The sequence below is a fragment of the Pinus tabuliformis genome, chromosome 2_1 (assembly GCF_031772625.1).
Source record: "Pinus tabuliformis cultivar Carrire ecotype Pingquan chromosome 2_1, CPIR1, whole genome shotgun sequence".
NCBI classification, from domain to species: domain Eukaryota; kingdom Viridiplantae; phylum Streptophyta; class Pinopsida; order Pinales; family Pinaceae; genus Pinus; species Pinus tabuliformis.
The window spans coordinates 839,152,527-839,173,091 of record NC_142299.1 but is presented as its reverse complement, the minus strand read 5'-3'; the positions used below and the strand labels follow the sequence as shown (position 1 = coordinate 839,173,091).

Sequence of the window (20,565 nt, the reverse complement as noted above, 5' to 3'; positions counted from 1 at the left end):
CAAGTCAGTGTTTTGTTGGGCCAAGCATTTAATGCATAATGTCCTCCTCCTTAATCTCATGATCAATTTAATTGTTAGACATCCTAAAGTATGAGGTTGTTGACTAAGAGCTTTTACTTAAATTAAGAACCAAATTTACGAGAATTTTGCATTCTATTTCTAGAGAGTCAATTCGTTGTTTCTATTGTGCTAGAATAGTCAAAATTATGGAATTCTATGCTAGACATTGATATTCCTTCTCATGAACTTTTGAAGTAATTGAGAATATGGAGGTCCTATTGCTCTAAATGGTCTCTTAATGCCTATTGTGGGATCTCTAAAAGTCCCAGACCTCTCTATAATCCATGAAAAAACTTCACTAACTAGGGCTATCAAGTTGCATTTGAAGTGGAATTAAACTAGGATGTTAGATGAACCTCATTACGTTCCCAGTCAACTAGTGGTAAACTATGACCAAAGGACCTAAAGAGATAGGGAGTAATTGCCAAAATCCTTAGAAAAAGAATCCTAATTACCTGTAAAAACAATATCACAGGCACTATCAAACCTAAGAGAAAACTAGACCCTTGATATTAAGGACACAATTTTTTTTGTAGAAACCAACAAATTTTTTTATCACACATGATACAAAGTCCAATGACCAAAGTGTTGTAACTTGAACACAAATATTTTTAACAAAAGTTACAAGAGACAATCCACAAAGAAATAAAGGTTCTTGCTAAAATTGGTATCCTTACTCCAACCAAAAAAGTATGCATCCAAACACCAATTCCATTATCTCACCATTTTAATAATAAACTTGAATATAATGTTCAAAGGACATTCCAAAGTTAAGAGTGATCATGCGAATAGTTGATACAAAAGTCACATGGTATCCCTTTACCCTGTATGCAATCCATAAATCTTAACAAAGTGACATATGGTTCATTTAATGGAAGGATGCATTATATGATTAAAGAAAGAATTAGATTATGGGATAGGTGGTAACACAACACCCAATTTCCCTTAACAATTTCTTTAAAAAATGTAGCCTTATTGCATTAAGCATCACAATTTTGAAATCAAACCATTTAAAAAAATAATATTTTATTGCAAAAACAATCTTATTATCAAACAAGAAAAATTCAATGATATTAAAAACAAGAGAAATTCAATAATGTTAAGTTAATTATTAAATTTGAGTATTTAATAACTATTAAATTTTTTATTTTCAATTTAGTTACAAGAAATAAACCTTAAAAAATTATAAGATAAACCTAATTATTTAAAAATTCTCCAAAATCACATATAAACTATGCTATATATTTTCATTTGAGATAATGAATAATCCCCTCCCTACCTAAATAAATGCAATTACAAAGTATATCTTTCTTTTCTTTTTATTAATTTTAATAATAAAAAATTCTAAATCAATCAATAAAAATGTTATATATCTATATTAAATATTGGTTAAAAAATGAATAATATTTCTCAATCAAAATTTAAATCCCTAATAAACATGTTTCACACACCTTATGGATGGAGTCCCCACTCCAACAAGAGCATTGACCATAGAATTTCACCCCTTGTGAACCAATTCCCATGGTTATTGGAGAGGGCATTGACCATGAGATTTGCAAAAGGGACAATTAGCTAGCCTCATGAATGAATGGTGGGTATGCCTCTCACCATGGAGGAATAAAGTTTAAATACAACTCATGGAAAACCCAAAAAATGGGAGAATCTACAATATTTTATTCTTAAATAAAGAAAAAACATAAAGAGAAAATAAGAATATTATTTATCATAAATAAAAAAATAAAAAGAGGCAACGCTGAAGCCCTTCTCAAAAACCTAGCCAAAGACAGGGCAGGAGGAAGGAGTGCAGAGGCAGCCGTCCTTCTCTCTCGTGTATTCGATCCATCCCTGTGTTGCACATCGATCGATCGAATCCATGGCCATGGCGATCTCAGAGCAAGACACTCGATCTCTGATTCCAAGCTTTCTTTACTCCCCTGCTTCTTCTTCTTTGAGCCATCTCAGAGGAGGCTCGTTTGTATCAGAGACTCTTATGAACAGAAACAGGAATCCTCTGTTGAATCTCAACAGCACCAGGAGTTCTGCAGAAAATGTAAGTGACAACGCCAATGCTCCCAAGACATTTGTCGTGCCGGCGCCCAGCGAGCCGGGGAAAATTGCCATGTATTCCCCAGCCTTCTATGCAGCCTGCACCATGGGAGGCATTCTCAGCTGCGGTCTCACCCACACTGGCGTAACCCCTCTGGATCTCGTCAAATGCAATATGCAGGTTAGTTTTCGAAACAAATTTCTTTTGCCCACATTGGCATTTTTAAAAATTCTCTTTCTAAGCGTCAGGATAGCTTTCAAGGTCAGTTTTGTTCATCTTGTGGGGGATCAAATAATTTTCATGCGCTTGGGTATCTGTTAAATCGGTTTTAGTTTCAACGATGGGGATTCAATCCATTTTCCCTTATTTATATCTGTTAAGCTGTGTGCTAAAGTTTTAACCGTGCTCTGATAAATCCTGGGCGGGATCTGTTTTTTTTGTTCTTATTCTTGTTTTTCATATAGTTTTACTCGACATTTTTATTTGATTGATCCGCTGGGAGCTGCTTTTAATGTAATTTCATATAGTTTTAATAGATAACTGTTATTGCTTATGGGCGGAGAGCTTTGAATCCAAGTTTGCATTAACACAGTAAATGGCCCACTTTAACATCTTTGACCTCTCCCTTACATAATCAACACCTTCAACAGGCAATCTCAGGCAGTGCAAGATCTGTATTAGTTTATTTCGAAATGCTTTTGCTCGTCATGTCCTAGCTATGAACCTCGTCCACCTTAATATGGCCCGCATGAGCGTGGAGACCTGGTCAGTCTCCGGCAATTCATATTGAATAGTTCTCTAAGCCTGCCAATGTTTGAACCTGGGTCGTCTGCATGTTGACTTGCCATCTCAACCATTCGACCGGGCAGATTCGATTCGAGATCTGTTTTAGTTTAATAGGCATCTGTTTAAGTTATTCTTTTGGTTTCTGATTATTTGTTGTGAACTTGTGATTCTTTCATCTCAGTAAAACCGTTTTGAAGCTTGTGGGCATCCGTTAATATCTGGTATGATTCTGAGCATATGCTTTGATGTAGCTCCTGTCAGTTTTTTTGTTTGTTGAGTTTGATTTGCTTATCTGAATTCATTTCTAGCCATCTTGATATCTGTACGAGGCATATGCTCTTTTTGGTAATTTCTATGCATCTTGGAATTTCTTAAAAGCATTAGAAATCCATCTCAAATAGGGCTCCAAGCTCGTCGGGGATTGAATCTGGAAATTTTTGCATGATGTGCTATCCCAACCTCTTAATTAGGGGGATTTATGATTTGTTTTAGTTATTTCGACTATCTGTTTAAGTTTTATTTTTATTTTCTAAATATCTGTTTCGATTTATCATCTTAACACGCCCTTTCCTGGATTGTAAGAATCTGCCAAAACATCTGTTAAGAATCTGAGCATATGCTTTAATCTGGCTTTTGTCATCTACTTGTTTGTTGAGTTTGATGTGCTTATCTAGACACTTAAGTAATGCCTTTCTATCCATCTTGGTGTCTTTTGAATATGTTTTAAGCGACTGGTCTTTTTAATAATTTCCATTCAGTTTGGAATTTCTTAAAAGCTTTGGGCAACCCTTCTCAAATAGGGCTCTAAGCCCGCTGAGGTTGGAACTCGGTTCTTTTGCATGGTGGTGCCCCATCTCAATTGCCTGACTAGGCAGACTCAATATCTGTTTTAGTTATGTATGCTTCTGTTATAGTTGTATTTTCAGTTTGCAATTATCCCTTTTGATCCTTTTATCTTAGTAAAAACTTTTACCAGTCTGGATATCCATTATTTGTAAAGATTCATAGTATTTGCTTAAATCTGGATTTTGCCATCTTATTTGTTGAGTTTGATTTGTTTATATGGACATTTGGGTAATTCTTTTCCATCCATCTCGATGCCGGTGAAAGTATATGGTCTTTTTAATACTTTCTATGCAACTTGGAATTTCTTAAAAACTTTGTGAAGCATCTTGAAATCATCATGTTTGTCAATTCTATTTTATTTAGATATCTCTTCCGCATCCGCCAATCTATTAAATGAGATTTGTTCGCGTGGGAAACCTTGAATTTTTTTAAAGCATCTTCTAAGTTGTGTGTGTGTATTATTTATCCCATGCAACTATGCAAGGAAAATCCCCAAAGACTTCACCGCCTTTGACAAGTGGTAACTAGGGGAAACTGTTACCATAGACTCTAGTGTGTGTTGGAATTTCTAAGTCTAACTGTTAGAAATCCTTCATGTACTTTTTGATTTATTTCTGCCTACTTGTTTTGTTTAATTAACAAGTTATTTACCATGTAAACACTGAAAATAAATACAAGTACATGCTCAACATATTACAGATCATCAACTGAAGGAAAAACAAGCACACAAGTGACATCGTTGTTTTTGGACCAATGTCCCCGGAAAAACCCAATGCGGGAAAACCTATGCAGCTATCTGAGGGTTTTATTATTAAGCAGTTTCAGAATACAATCTAGGTGCCAAACCGACTCACCAAACAGAGAATGATCTCAGCAGTAGTACCTCTTAGTCGGAGACAGATATTCCGACTAAAACCCCGGATGAACAATACCATAGCTCTCAGCTCCAATCTGCCCCACGAAATCTCCAGTGTCTGCCTCTAGGGACAGCGTCAGCCTCTCTAGCCCAGCCTCACCTCAACTCGCCCCGTGTCAGCCTCTGGAGGCACTGCGTCAACCTCTAGAGCCTCTGCGTCACCCACTCTAGCTCTCTCTGGCACTGCGCAGCGCCTGGCTGCCTCTGCGTGGGCCCTGACTGGCTCTGCGTGGCCTCTAGCTGGCTCTGCGTGGCCTCTAGCTGGCTCTGCGTCCCTCTCTCGGCTTTTGCGCTGATGCTCTCGGTACCAATGTTTTAAAACTTCGATTCTGACTCCGACTCGGCCGAGGGTTGACTCCGACTCCAACTCGGTATCGACTCGGCCGGCTCAATTTCAATGACTTGGTCGTTGTAAAAAATACATTAAATATTTATTTTTTATAGAAACACATAATTTTAAAGATTTTCATTCATGTTTCCAAACACACAACTTTAGAATATAGATAGAAGACAACATATGATCAAAGTAGGCTCATGAATATATCCATTATATCAAAATGGCACCCAGTGCACTGTCTAATACATACACGATGATGATATAGAGATCAAAACAAAAACACATAACCAAGGGGACTAGAAATGGCCTCTACAACAAAAGTTTGTGACCAGTACTACTAGCTACTGCTAGAGTTGCCAACATCATCTGGCTCAGTGTTACTTGGGAGCGGAAGCGAAAACGGGAGCGGGAGTGACATTTTCAAAAGCTCCCAGTTTGGGAGCGAATCCCGGAGGAGTTCGACAACCAATGTCACTAACATCAAGGTACATAGAGGGATTGGTGCTCTTGATTAAATACGAGTTCCATACCCTAATACATGACCAAATTCAATGGAAACATTGAAATCCCCCAATCTTGAAATTCTGAAAAACTGATAAGTCTACTGGATTTTGAATGAAATCTAAAATTCTACTTTCTCCATATGAAATTCAATGAGGCTGGAACCACTCTCAAACATCCTGAGTCATTTCATGGTAATGTTAAAAATTTAAGTAAAAGGATGAAAATGAAGATCAAGGAGAATGTCACTTTTACTTTAAGAATTTAACATTACCATGAATAGCATATCAATACTAGGGATTAGAGTTAGACAGGGAAACCCATGAGTCAGACAGGGAAGCCCAGGGAGTGCCCCACACAGAAAAATTAAAAAAATAAATAAAAAAAGCGGTTTTTTGGGGTTCACTGGCCGTTGTCCGTAACCCGGCCGGGTTGATATGGACTCGGCCAGCTCGGTATTAACTCGGTTGGCCGAACCGGTTCAATGGCCAGGCCAATTTTTTTTTGACCGACTCGGACCAACTCGGCCGAGTCGGTTCCGAGCTGGTCGGGTTTAAAAACACTGCTCGATACCCTCTCTGCCCCGCTGCTTTTGTATTCACTGCTCCTTAGCTGCAACTCTGATCACTCCTTCGGTTTCCTCAGTAAGCCTTGCCCCAAAAAATCGAATTCTTGATCAACTCAGTGTGTTCTCTAAGTGACCCTTAAGCCTCCTCTTATACTTTTCTCGTTGACAATTCAATGGTCGAGATTAAGTCCTTAATCAACGATTAAGATTAACTCTGGCTTGATCCATGACTTTTGGACCCTTCTAACACAGTTTTATATTAATTCACATTAATATTTTATTTTCCCTAAGTTTAGACTTAGGGACTTCATTAAAAATATTAATTATTTTAATATCTCCCAAACTGTTTAGAATCTACCCAAACCATTTATGGGTATTGTAGATCTCATGTGCTTTAGCCTTTCCACCCATTTTCGTGGCTAGAGCACATCTGATGCTACCCCAAATCAACACTCCCTCTTAGCGAGGACTGTGCTCTAGTAATACTCTTCATTGAGCATCACCTCGATCATCCGACATCGGTCTTGGTGCTGATGCTAGGCTTGCTGCCCAACATCCTCTGTACTGTTGCATCATGTACTGCTACCCATGGCCTTGCCACTGCCACTATTGCATCTGTACGACAACCATGCTGCATCGTGTTGCCCATAGCACTGACACTACTAACTGCTGCACTGCAACTCAGTTACTGAGAAGTAAGTAATTAATCTCCCAACTCTGACATCTTTGTCAGGCTAGAGACACCCTCGATGCTGAAACTCCCTCTGTCGCTGACAAGTGCCCCTTCCATGACCTTTGCGTTGCTACAACAACTCCATGCATCTCGCATTGCTGCCTCACGTTGTCCTGGAAATCTTGCACTGTAGCTCCCTTTGTCGCTCCATCCGCATCTGTCTCTACTGACATCCGCCAGTACTTCTACTCCTCTTTGGGGCTCTCGTAGCAAGGTATAATCCAAGAGGCTGGGTACCTCGAGGATCTTGCCCCTCATCGCCTGTAGTTCGTCTGACTACAACTCGATGTCTCCCCACCTCTTCTCTCGAGGTGCATGATCACCCATGGCACAATCATCATTTGTCTCCACTTCTTTCACCGCCCTTGCTGGTGCAGCCTTGGTCTCAGAAGCCTCTCCCTTGCTCTTTTTCCACAAACACTGTCTCGCATAGTGACCCAGTTCCCCACAGTGGAAGCATTTGACCTCGGAGGGGTCTTTTTTCTTCCGTTTCTCCTACTTTCCCTTAGATGCTAGGGCAACACCTTGTTGACACCTAATCATGGGGATTGGGTGAACAGTTGTAATTAGTGTAAATAAATAATAGAGGAAATGGAGAGTCATCGGGAGATGAATTGAATAGTCACTCACTCTTGTATATAATAATGAACAACCTGAATGAATAATATAATTACATTTGAGGAGTTACCTCTTGGTCTGACACTCCTCTCCTCCTTCTTGACTCTGACCCCCTTGCCACTGCTTCTCGCCTTGGTCAGCCTTCTGATCTCTTCTTGGTGAAGAGCTGCCCACAGTTCCTCCCAATCTCAAAGGGTCGACTTGCCCAATATGCTCTGGACAAACACCTCCCAGTCTTCTAAGACTGCGTTCAGGGCTGTCCTCACCATCAATTCTTGATCTGACATGGCGCCTATGGAAGTCAGCTGATCCCTGATCTCCTTCAATCGACCGAGGAAGATGTCGATCTGTTCTCCCTTCTGCATATGGTATGACTACAACTAATTTTCTACTAGCATCTTCCTCTGCACGAAAGTATGCTGATACAATTTCGTTAGGGCCTCCCACATCACAATTGTTGTTTCCTTTTCGCAATATGTGGTACTACATGGTCCTTGACCTCGTCAAGGACGATGCTCTTGGTCCTCGCCATTGCTTCCTCGTACTTATCGTTCTCAACCGGGTCAACTGGGATCGCTATCGTTTTCAAGGAGAAGTCCTTGAGACGATTCTCGTCTAGAACGAACAAGATTTTGGCCTTCTAGACTACGAAGTTTGAGGCTCCATTCAGTCTGTCCTGGTCTCTTACCCCGTTCATTGCCATTTTGCTGCTCCTCTACTTCCCTCCTGGAAACCTCTCTGCCAATGTCGAGATGCCCCCACTTCGATTGTTAGTGCAACTGCACCACTGATTCAAATTTCTTGGCTGGAAATCCTCGACATCAACTCCCTCCTCCTTGGTCTTGCCTTATTAGGTATTGTTCTGACCACAGTAACCCACCAGCTTCACTCCGCAACTTACCCACAACCTCCTATGCCTCAACAAACTGAAGGTTAGAGCTTCTAGGCTCTGCGCAATCTCGACACTAGCAAAATCCGCACCTCTTGGCCACGGGCGTCAATCCTTCCTGACTGAGAAAGATGACTGGGCATTGCGTAGGTCAGGTTTGCTTCCTTCTGCCACTGCGTTGATCCTCCTCTCGGCCCAAACTTGATGACGTAGGCACTGCGTCACCCCTCCCTTGTTGCTTCTCTGCTAGGAACAACTTCTGTCACTCAGGACCACTGTTTCTGCTGTTGATGCGCTGCTCGGCTGATGCCCTCAGTTCTCTTGTGATCTGCAACCACGCTCTGATACCATGTTGGAATTTCTAAATTTAACTATTAGAAATCCTTCATGTACTTTTTGATTTATTTCTGCCTACTTGTTCTGTTTAATTAACAAGTTATTTACCATGTAAATACTGAAAATAAATACAAGTACATGCTCAACATATTACAGATCATCAACTGAAGGAAAAGCAAGAACACAAGTGACACCGTTGTTTTTGGACCAATGTCCCCGGAAAAACCCAATGCAGGAAAACCAATGCAACTATCTGAGGGTTTTATTATTAAGCAGCTCAGAATACAATCTGGGTGCCAAACTGGTTCACCCAACAGAGAATGATCTCGGCAGTAGTACCTCTCAGTCGGAGATAGATATTCCGGCTAAGACCCCAGATGAACAATCCCACAGTTCTCAGCTCCAATTTGCCCCACGAAATCTCCAACGTCTACCTCTAGGGACTGCGTCAGACTCTCTGGCCTACCGTCAACCCAACGTCACCCCAACTTGCCTTGCGTCAGACTCTAGAGCCTTTGCATCACCCACGCTGGCTTTCTCTAGCACTGCGCAGCTCCTAGCTGCCTCTGCGTGGGCCCTGACTGGCTCTGCGTGGCCTTTAGCTGGCTCTGTGTGGGCCCTGACTGGCTCTGCGTGGCCTCTAGATGGCTCAACGTCCCCCTCTCTCGGCTTTTGCACTGATGCTCCCGGTACCCTCTCTGCCTCTCTGCTTCTGTAGTCAATGCCCCTCAGTTGCAACACTGATCACTCCTTTGATTTCCTCAGCAAGCCTTGCCCCAGAAAATCGAATTCTTGATCAACTTGGTGTGTTCTCCAAGTGATTCTCAAGCCTCCTCTTATACTTTTCTTGTTGACAATTCAACAGTTGAGATTAAGTCCCAATCAATGGCTAAGATTAACTCTGGCTCGATCCATGACTTTTGAACCCTTCTAACACAGTTTTATATTAATTCACATTAATATTTTATTTTCCCCAAGTTTAGACCTAGGGACTCCATTAAAAATATTAATTATTTTAATATCTCTCTAACTGTTTAGAATCTGTCCAAACCATTTCTGGGTATTGGAGATCTCATGTGCTTGAGCCTCTCCACCAATTTTCGTGGCTAGAGCACATCCGATGGTACCCCAAATCAACAGTGTGCCTGACTTGGCAGGGACATCAAGTATTAACATCACATATAGCCTATGTTGCACTGGTCTTTGGATGAGGGAATGGTGGGGACAAGGGGATGCGTCCCCATGACGGCTAGAGCACACCCCCAAATTTTTCGGGGGATGGTGGGTTGGCGACAACTATATATATATATATATATATATATATAGATATCATTGGTAGTTGTTCCAAGGTTGTAAGTATAACAAGCTATACCATTAAGATTATGTACAACCCTTGCACTTTACAATTATGAAAGATCTCAAGCAATTTAAAAAAGGGTTGAGTTATATTCTATTACTGGCTGTTAGGCACGATCTTTAGCTTTAGGAAACTTAAGTTAAACTATTTTCAATTATTGCCTACTAGACATGCGCTTTAGCTTCAGGAGACTTAAGTGTAACTATTTTCAATTTGCAATAAGATTCATGAAGGATCTATTAGACAGAACTGTATTTATGGCAGTTTTCTTCCTCACAATTCGTGTTAATGATGATTATTTTAAACATAAAAGGCATTTCCTTCTCAATAAGTTATACAATTTTTTATAGTTGTGTTGAAAACATTTATAAAATACTTTGGTTCTATAAAGAGATTAAATTAATAATTTCATATTTATTCAAACATTTAGTACCCAATCCAAGTCACTACTGTCTGATTGTTTTCATAATATTTGAGGTTGGGGTGGTGGAAACACTGAATTTGAATGACTCCTGGAAACCAATGTACAATATGTAAAAGCTGAGATGACCTAAAAAATGAGAAAGAACAAGAGTAACAACCACAAGAGTTAGACTTTTGAAATGTTGCATTTTCTGTTTTCTTGACATGGAGGCTTTGCTTCTTGTGATTTTGCCACTGAATATACAATATCTAAATCACCACAAACGCAAATTGAAACACCCACCATACAAAACCCGTGTTTTGAGCTGCACTATGTACAACAGATTTACATCCAATGCAATGTAAAAATAATGGATGGGAAAAAAGGTCGTATTGTTCAATAGTCAATATCCATGATTGTCAAAACTTAAGATATCTGCTTGGATTATTCCTGAAATCCTCCCAGAACATCCCTGATATCTGCCCAGAAAATTTCTGAAATCTGCCATAAACATATCTGAAACAGTGAAATCTGTTCAGAATGTCCCTAAAATCTTGGGGATGGCTAGCAAGACCCCGAGTCCCCAATGAAGTCCCCAGCAATTTGGGGACGTTTTCTAAGGTTTCACATGTATCCGAAACAGGAGGTTATGTGGTTTTTTTTGGGGATGGGTCCCCATGCAAGATAGCTGGCTTGGGGACATGACTTCGAGACCTTTTATTTGAATTCACAGCACTTCTCTCTCTCTCTCTCTATATATATATATATATATATTCTCCATGTAATTTATCCGGTGTCTTTGAGTGGGATTTATCAATTATTTGCCTAGACAGTGGCTGAAATCATCTGCAAGCTCTCATTAGCTGTTAAAATCTGTTTTATGCCCCTCAACATCTATTAGACAAGGATTTTATTTGGTTGGTTCCAAAAGTATGTCGAACATCTTGATAGCTACACAAATCTACTTTTTCCCCCGAGGAAACCTTGTATGGAAACCCAAGAGATGCTTCTCCACATTTGTTTGGTTGGTTCCAAAAGGCATTTTGAACATCTTGACAACTACACAAATCATTTTTTCCTAGAGGAAAACTTTTTATGGAAACTCGAGGGATGCTTCCCCACATTTGTGGATGGTGTCCCTAGAAAACCTGTTGACCTAGAGCACTTTACCTAACCTAGAGTTATTTGAACTGGACAGCTGATGGTACAGAACTAGCCAAATGCCCAACAACATTTGTGACAACTGGTTGAGCTAACCCTGTTGGCTGATAAGTGTGAGGAGGACCTCATCCCATATTCAATAATATAAGAGTGAAATTGCTTGTACATTGAACTTGGATTTTGGAAGTGGGTGTTATAACATTTTCCCTTTTAACCATCCAAACTAGACCTAATTGACTCATATCATATCATCCGACTCCCAAGTACTTAAGCGAGAGGAAGACTGTTTGTTAATTTTAGGCAACAATGGTATGTTCTAACTTCTATGCTTTAGAGCAGTTTTACTTCAATTTCTTTATGAGCCCAATATCAATTTCAGTTTAGCAATCACATAAACATGTAAGTAAAATGCTGATAGAACATAAACATAAACAGTAGAAGACAAGCCAAGACAAGAGGACACAAGATGTGGCACCAGCTAGGGACAAACCCCAATGTGGGGAAACCCTTGATCAAAAGAGGGGAAACCCTTTATCAAATATTCTTTTAGTCTTCAATAGTTCAGTAGAGAGAGATAGTACAATTTACAAATTCTGACAATTTATAACAGCAGCAAATGAGCCCTAACCAGAAAAGTCAACGCTGGTCAACAGGGCATATTTGACCCTCAAAGATTTGGTCAACTTCAGTCAACTTTGGGCTCCAAACAGCAAGATGAAACAGCCCTCAAAACAGTCGAATTCTGCCCAGTCAAAGTCTGGTCAAACAGTATGGATAGCCTCGATTTCTGTGCCCATTAATGTGGCCTGCCCAAACAGAAATAACCCTCACAAAAACACAGTCAAACAGGTCAACGCCGGCTGGTCAATGCTGGTCAAATCCTTCCAGAAATCTGGTCAACACTGGTCAACGTCCAAAACAGAAAATTGCTGTCCTTTCCTTCACACGTGTGGAGAGAGAAGCTGCCCAAAAATCTGTACCCAATCAGATGTGGAGAGAGAGATGTGTGAAGATGAGTGATGTCCAAATGAGGATGAGGCATCATGTATTTATAGGCAAGCGTTGAGGATGAATAGATGTGACTGTTGGGCTTCTGAGCCTACATGAGTTTGCTGGCCGACCTTGACAATTTGTCCATAATATAAATAAATTTATATCTTCATTTGTACATGTCAGAATCGAATGATCTTTAGATCAATCTTACACTTCTCAGAGATAGGAATCCAAGAAAAATATCAGCTGTCATGACTCATAAGTAAGATGACCCATGTGTAGTTTGGCCCTAGTTGCCAATTTTAACACTGTTGGTACCTTTCCAGTCCTAATAAAGCCCATGGGGGGCAAACATGGTGGGATTTGAATTTGGTAGAGGTTGGGGGATAAGAACTTCTCCTCATAATCACTCAAGTTAAATCCAGTTTTTAACTACAAAAATCTACTTACATTCTACATCTGTATACATTAAATTGCACTTATTAATATGGGAATCTGTTAAAGGCATAGTGAGGAAATGGTTTCTGCAACTAGTTCTAGAATCTGTACACACTTGAAATATGCTTTTCGACTGGGGGATATATCAAAGTCTAAAAATTTCTTTAGCCAGTTCTATATTTGCTTGAAACGCATGATGGTTGAATGCATGTGTTTTTTAACAACTGAAGCAGTTTCTGTTTTTTTGTTCCCATTAATGCCTGACAAGGTTCTCTTTATGTAACCTATTTTCTGTGGGGAAAGAGAATCTTTAAAAAATTAAAAGATTTTAACTCGAGAACCAGCGAACAAACACATGATATATTTGTTGGCAAACATGCATTCTAATCTCTCAGCAAGGATTCTGAAACAGATTATTCTTGAACACATGGAGGTCTAAATTAGAAAATCAAATACCCTACATGTCATTTTGGCATCATTTTCTGGCAACTGAATATTTTTTGTGACCAAAAAATTGATGCGAGACTCTGAATTGTCTGTGCCCTGCAAAAAACGAACCTCATTCTTAGAATTATTTAAGAGTTTGACATGATTCCAGAAATAGTTTTTGACCGAAAGAAATTTTCCTGGAATCTGCAAGATATGATTTCTAATCTTCCAAGTTCTTTTACTGACTTCAATGTTTTATCCTTTCTTAACTAAATTTTTTACATCCCTTTTGGGATTTTTGTTGTTACTTTTAGATTGACCCTGTGAAATACAAGAGCATCTCCACTGGTTTCGGTGTTTTGCTTAAAGAACAAGGAGCAAAGGGTTTATTCAAAGGCTGGGTGCCAACTCTTCTTGGATATAGTGCTCAGGGTGCTTGCAAGTTTGGCTTTTATGAGTTCTTTAAGAAGTACTACTCAGACATTGCAGGGCCTGAGTATACTGCCAAATACAAGACATTGATCTACTTGGCAGGATCTGCATCTGCAGAATTTATTGCTGATATTTCCCTTTGTCCTTTTGAGGCTGTAAAAGTTAGAGTACAAACACAACCTGGCTTTGCTAGAGGATTATCTGATGGGCTTCCAAAGTTTGTTAGATCAGAAGGAGTTCTTGGGTGAGTTTTTCCCCCTTTCTTACATATTTTCTATCAATTTTGAATAAACTTTCATGTAGTACTCATGAAATGCTATTTTGTTTCCTCAATGATTGCAGTCTGTACAAAGGTATTGGTCCACTTTGGGGACGCCAAATTCCTTGTAAGTATCAAATCTTTGCAGTTCCTATCATCATTATATATATTGGTATAAGATAGATGTTTATATTGAAGCTTTCTATAGAGTATTATAATAACCTATGCTCCCTAGGGTTCAAAGCTCTTTTTTCTGTGTTTTTAAATCTATTAATATATTGGCATACAAGGGATAAGTGCATATATTGAGGCTTTCTGTAGACAGTATTATGATAATCTATGCTCCTTTGGAGCAAAACTTTTCATTTTAACATGTCTTTTAATCTATTTCAGTGAATTACATAACTTTGTAAGAACTACACCTTTTATTATTTGTTATCAAAATCTCCACTGAACCACTACTCCAAACCTGTTTTATCTGGATCTGTTAGTGTTAAGCTTGTGCACTTTAACGGGTTTTTTTGGTGTATCATTGTATCATCGTAGATGTCAGTTTAAACTTAGACTCTACTGACATCATTGTAGTGGGCCTTTTGTTTATTTGTGCATGACAGTATAATACATATGTTAAGTGCTAATATTTTTCTGTTGGTATTTGCTTTATAGGCATGTACCTTGCCTCACTTTGGAATAGGTTTCCAGGATACCCATTAATTAGCACTGCAAATGATTATAAGCGAAATCAACTTCTGACCCACTTAGTCAACGCTAAGAAAAGCCAAAAGCTATAAGCACTTTGTAGAGAGAACCATGTTTAATTTTTGTCAGCATTCCTTTGTTCTTTCCCACTGCGTATGTACAGCCCCTTAGCTACCATTATCTGATAGATTTTGTGTGCCTGACACAAAGCTTACTTGTTTCCCTCAATATTATATTTTGAGGACTATTTTGGGTTCTACATCCATCATGCTTGCTTTCTGAATAAAATCTGTGAACAATGTGTTAGATTCTACTTCTATCCAGATGTCTTATTCCTTCCATTTTACTCTGTCGATGTCTTATTTCCTTATCATTCAGCACACAACTTTCCTCCCCTCTTCGAGAGCTTCTTTAGGATCCGAACATTATTTCTTCCCCTAATTGCCAGTTGAGGCATTTTTATTGTTCTGTAATACTTCTCCGTTTGAGTTGACTTTCTTTACCAAACTCCCTGTTTCTCCACCCAGTTATTTCTGTTATTGATATCTTCTTTCTTTTAATTCATTTCCTCAATCACAGCTGCTTTTCTTAGTCCATTCTCTCTTATCACTTCCCAAGTGTGCTTTACTAGTGCCATGTAAGTCCCTTTAAATTCGTCATTTTGCCCTGAGTCTGTTTTCTTTTGATTTTTGACTATTCTCTGTTTTATGCATCTATCTTCCTCATCCATTCTACTTCCTCAATTTAAAACCATTCCCTTTTAAATTCCTCATTTTGCTCTGAGTTTATTTTTCTTTTCATGTTTGACTGTTCTCTGTTTTATGCTTTTATTTTCCTCCATTTCACTTTTTCAATTTAATTCCTGGTATTTGGTCCTTCTTTACATGTTTGATCTGTAAACAGTAGGCCTACCTATACATTTCACCAGCACGGATACTCTGCAGGATGAAATTAGAATTATGTCTTTGCAATTAAAAGTAGGCTGTGAACATGTCCAACTGTTGTTTTTCAACTGATTATAATGCTTAGTTTGAAAATCTGACAGAAATTCTGGGCCAGTTGAATGACAACCTACGGAAAGCAGTTTACTCTGTTTGTGATATATGCTTCATTGCTCAGCTGCTTGCAATCTCAATTTCACACAACATTCTACAACTCTTTCAGTGGCAAAATGAAGTAGGGCTCTGTGGTCTTCTTTCAGACAGAACACTTGATTAACCATCTGCATCTTCCCATCACAATGCAATCAAACAATAATATAGTGTCTCATTTATACAGTGTGCTTTGTCTTTGTTACACCAGCACATATCTCTATTTGCAACAAAAGTAATGTCTGGCTATTTCAACAATGCACATCTGCGCACTCACAAGTTCAATATCTATATTTACATGCCCAAGCAAATAAAGGGACACCAAAATATATGGTTGAAAGTCATTAATTGGCTGGACTTGAGCAAAATTAAAAGTCTGCCTCATCACTCTCCAGAATGCATTTATAATGTATTTTGCAGTGAAACACAGAGGTTTAAGGAATTGGCGCAATGATTATACAGGCAATGGACCAGCAAACAACAGAGGGATGATTGGGCTGCTGTAGGGGATGCTTACGACATGCTGCTGGAGGTGTGTACAGTCTGTGGCTGCCATATGACTGCGTACAATTCTGGTGCAGCTTCAGAAATTACATTTGGTTTGGGAGATGTCCACAGGCTCATGGATGGCCAACTTTAGCCTTGAGTTTGCCCAGCAGTAAAAAACATTGCTAAGAGGAGAGGGGAACAACCTAGGCAAAATGAAAAACACCCAGCAATGCTAAATATGCCCAACAGTCCACTAGACTCAAGTAAACCAATTTGGAAACCTCCTATGTAAGTGCAATGGCTCTGAGATGATTGCCATTGATCTTCAATCTCTGAGTATAATGGATGGAGGAAAATAGTGAGCTGTTGAAATTTATTAAATACTAGTGGGGATTATAGGATGAAACTCTTTATCATAACCATGTGTGCAAATGGCACTAACAATACACCATAAATGACAACAATAATCTCACATAGAGTACATAACATTAAAACACACAGATATGGAGAGATGTTCCTGGAAACCCAACTGGGAAGAAAACTGGGTTGATTGAAGATTTTATTAAGTAGGAAATTAATTACAAAAGGGTGAGCTATACACAGATTTAGTGTGTTATTACTCACTGACAGGAAATTTGAAGATGGCTATGGCTCAACAACAATGTTCACTCATCACAGGACAGAATCTGTCCTCTTCTCATCTGATCATCAAACAGACTGCTTCTTTGAGCTCTCATCCCTTCTATTCTCCATTTCCTTGTCATCTCTTCTCTCTATTGAATGCACTTCTTCTCCACAGCCTTCATTTTTAATGGACTGCCTTTGAAGGCCAACCATTACAATGGTTCGTTTCAACTTCCAAGTGAATTATGGACATTTCCTCAACTTTGCCAAAATAAAAACAATTAAATGCTTGTTACAAAATTTACAAAGAGATTTTGGTGAAGATCCAATTCGGATCAACTTTCCTCTCTCCGTTTGACCTTGTTTAGTATTTATCTCAGATTGAATTTCCTCTTGCTTGACATGCTGTTCTTCTTAACTGGAATCATTATTCGTCACTTATCCCACAGTATTTAAATTCATACTTTTTATCTGTTTTTCATTGTTGTTCTTTGGTGTTTCCATCTTCATGCTTATATTCCTTGTCGCTTAGCATCTGTTGGTACTTTCGTTCATGCTTCATCAGATGGCAAAATCTGCATTTAAAGAGGAGGACCTTCATCGCCTACTCTCTGCTCCTGTTCTTGATCCACAGTTTGGAAAATTACTGTGTGTCACAGTTTGTCTAGGTGACATTAAGGCATAGCACTGCATATACACCGTTATACCTCTCCATTATATGCCCATAGTTCTAATATATTCTTCTATTATGTTTTCTATTTCATCAAACAATTACCAATAATCTAGTTGGAGTATGCAAAAACTAAAATATATGGGAATTGACGATGGTAATTCTTTTGTTGGATCAAATACCACTTTCCAATATTTCATGGATAAGCCTGCTCTGTCAAGGAAACACAGCTCTCTTTGAAAGATCCCTTCTTTATCCTCCATGGTACTGTATTCTACTTTGTATACTAGTGTCTATATCTTCTCTTTGGTTTTCCATTCCTAATGACCAAACTGATCAGCATTCCTTGTAGCTGTACTCAAAATAACTTACTATTAATATATGCTGGCAAAGCACTGCATATACACCGTTATACTTCTCCATTATATGTCCATAGATCTAATATATTCTTCTATTATGTTTCCTATTTCATCAAACAATTACCAATAATCTAGTTGGAGTATGCATAAACTAAAACATATGTGAATTGACGATGGTAATTCTTTTGTTGGATCAAATACCACTTTCCAATATTTCATGGATAAGCCTGCCCTGTCAAGGAAACACAGCTTTCTTCAAAAGATCCCTACTTTATCCTCAATGGTACTAAATTCTACTATTTATCATTCTTTTGTATACTAGTGTCTATATCTTATCTTTGGTTTTCCATTCCTAATGGCCCAACTGATCAGCATTCCTTGTAGCTGTACTCAAATTAACTTACTATTAATATATGCTGGCTCATTTATGCTATCTCATCTCCATGACATGTGTTTCAATTCTAGTCTTTGCGCAATCGTTTCACCAGTGGTTTGCCTCTCCGTCCCCTTTGGAGCATTCTTGATTAAATCCTTTTACTTCTCAACTCACAAGTCTGATGAACCCTCCTTGTGACATCCTGTTTAAAGGATATTTCATGGGACTGTTCTAGCGCCGTTCTATTAAATTAAATTATTTCTTTTGCTCTATTCTATGTCCAATTTGTTTTACTAAGAATACATATGAGGCAACGGAAACACTTAAATTCTGCTCAGTTGAATGTTTTATAAGGACGTTTGCACTGATTTTTGACTCTCTACAGTATAGCAACTATATTTTGATGACTTTAATAGTGGTGTTATGTGTGTTGTTGCAGACACCATGATGAAGTTTGCATCCTTTGAAACCATAGTAGAGTTGATCTACAAGAATGCAGTTCCCGTTCCCAAGGACCAATGTAGCAAACCTCTACAACTGGGAGTGAGTTTTGCAGCAGGATATATTGCTGGTGTCTTCTGTGCAATTGTTTCACACCCTGCAGATAACTTGGTCTCTTTCCTAAACAATGCTAAGGGTGCTACCATTGGTGATGTAAGCTATGAACTCATATTTGAATTTTATTACGTTGTTAGTTTACATTTGTGGTAGCCCTGGTATGTATATTTGGTGGTTTGTAGTACTAACACTATTATGGATGCTTAGTTGTTCTGTGATAACCAATTGATGTTTGCTTGTGGTTATCAGGCTGTGAAGAAGATGGGTGTTGTTGGTCTCTTTACTCGTGGTCTTCCTTTACGTATTGTTATGATTGGAACACTTACTGGAGCACAATGGGGTATCTATGATGCGTTCAAGGTGTTCGTTGGCCTGTAAGTTCTTTCCTGCTATAAGTGAATACACCATTCTTTTTATTGAATTAATGTAGGGGTACTCCTGAATTATTTATGATTTTGCATGCTGCTGGGCAAAAACCGTGGATTGAATAAGGTTTGCATTTCATGTTTTTTGACACATGCAAACTACTGACTTCTGTTGGGAATCCTGAAACATATTTATGGTCTAATTTTCATGTTATCTGGTCATTTCTGTTTTATTTTGCTAATCTGTCAGTGACACTATACTGACCTAAGAGGTTATGCAAACTAAACGAATCAGTATCAGTAGCATTTTGTTCTTTCTTTGTTTTTCTTTTCTGTGCCTTCTAGGAGGAAGGCTATTATAATGTGATTTAAAATTCACTCATTGTTATTTCACAGGCCGACTACTGGTGGAGTTACACCCCCTGCTGCGGAACTCAAGGAACTGAGCAAACTGAGCTAATTTGAAGAAGGCATTCTTGAGATCAAAGTTTAATGCTTAAAGTTTGTCCTGCAGCACAGAAGTTAGACATGGCTGAATAAAAGACCATGGAGGGTTGACTCTAGATTTTTGTTTCTTCCGAATTTAGGCTGATTCACACAGCTTGCAAGTGCTCGTGCAAGTCTTATTTTTTGAGGTTAATTTTTTGTTAAAAGGCTGGTTTCATTTTATTTTTTCCATCCGTTCAGACCTAAATTATAATTCCAAAGTTACATGGCATAATCTCTGGTATACCTTTGATTAATTTTGGTTTGGGATATGGCTAACCAACTTGTTGGGGTAATTTAGCTTCCCTTCGTTTAGTTGTTATTGGGAGTAGCTTCTATGCTCTTAGTTCTTATGAGAACTGACATGATAATAAAAAGGCATTCTCAGTTTTGCTTTTAGATGGCATTAGTCTTGAAATATATTTTGAGAAATATCCTATAGGATAACAACTGATGGTCACGTTGAAATGATAGTCATGTGGAAAACTTGAGTGAAAGATAACTGTGGTATCTTTGTTTGTAAATAAGAGTTTGGGGCTAAACCCTGTCTTTAAAACTTTTAAAAAATACGTACTTTGTTTCATTTTGTTTGATGAGAAGAAATGTGAAGGTTGAAGTAGTTGATCTTGGGAAAGTCAGAGATAATGAATTTGATGTGAAATACGGCAACTATCTTTTTCATTTTTGTGATTGCTATGCTGTTATAGTTGGTTTTGTAGATTATATGAGAAAAATAGGC

At 38.6% G+C, this 20,565-nt stretch overlaps 1 protein-coding gene across 1 annotated transcript; it reads left to right on the top strand.

Annotated features, from left to right (window-relative positions):
* Positions 1-1,802: 1,802 nt before the first annotated feature.
* On the top strand, positions 1,803-20,225 carry LOC149203274 (mitochondrial phosphate carrier protein 3, mitochondrial-like). The gene is made up of 6 exons (XM_089403371.1): positions 1,803-2,287; positions 13,733-14,094; positions 14,193-14,236; positions 18,857-19,071; positions 19,225-19,349; positions 19,737-20,225. The coding sequence occupies exons 1-6, from the start codon at positions 1,934-1,936 to the stop codon at positions 19,798-19,800; spliced, it is 1,164 nt and encodes a 387-aa protein (XP_089259497.1). The 5' UTR covers positions 1,803-1,933; the 3' UTR covers positions 19,801-20,225.
* The last annotated feature ends 340 nt before the right edge of the window (positions 20,226-20,565 follow it).

Bases quoted from the DNA above. Each gene is read 5' to 3' on its own strand.
- LOC149203274 (XM_089403371.1), top strand. From the start codon at position 1,934: ATGGCCATGGCGATCTCAGAGCAAGACACTCGATCTCTGATTCCAAGC. The intron at 14,237-18,856 runs GTAAGTATCAAA...GTGTTGTTGCAG, and splicing joins TTGGGGACGCCAAATTCCTT to ACACCATGATGAAGTTTGCA. The intron at 19,072-19,224 runs GTAAGCTATGAA...TGTGGTTATCAG, and splicing joins AGGGTGCTACCATTGGTGAT to GCTGTGAAGAAGATGGGTGT.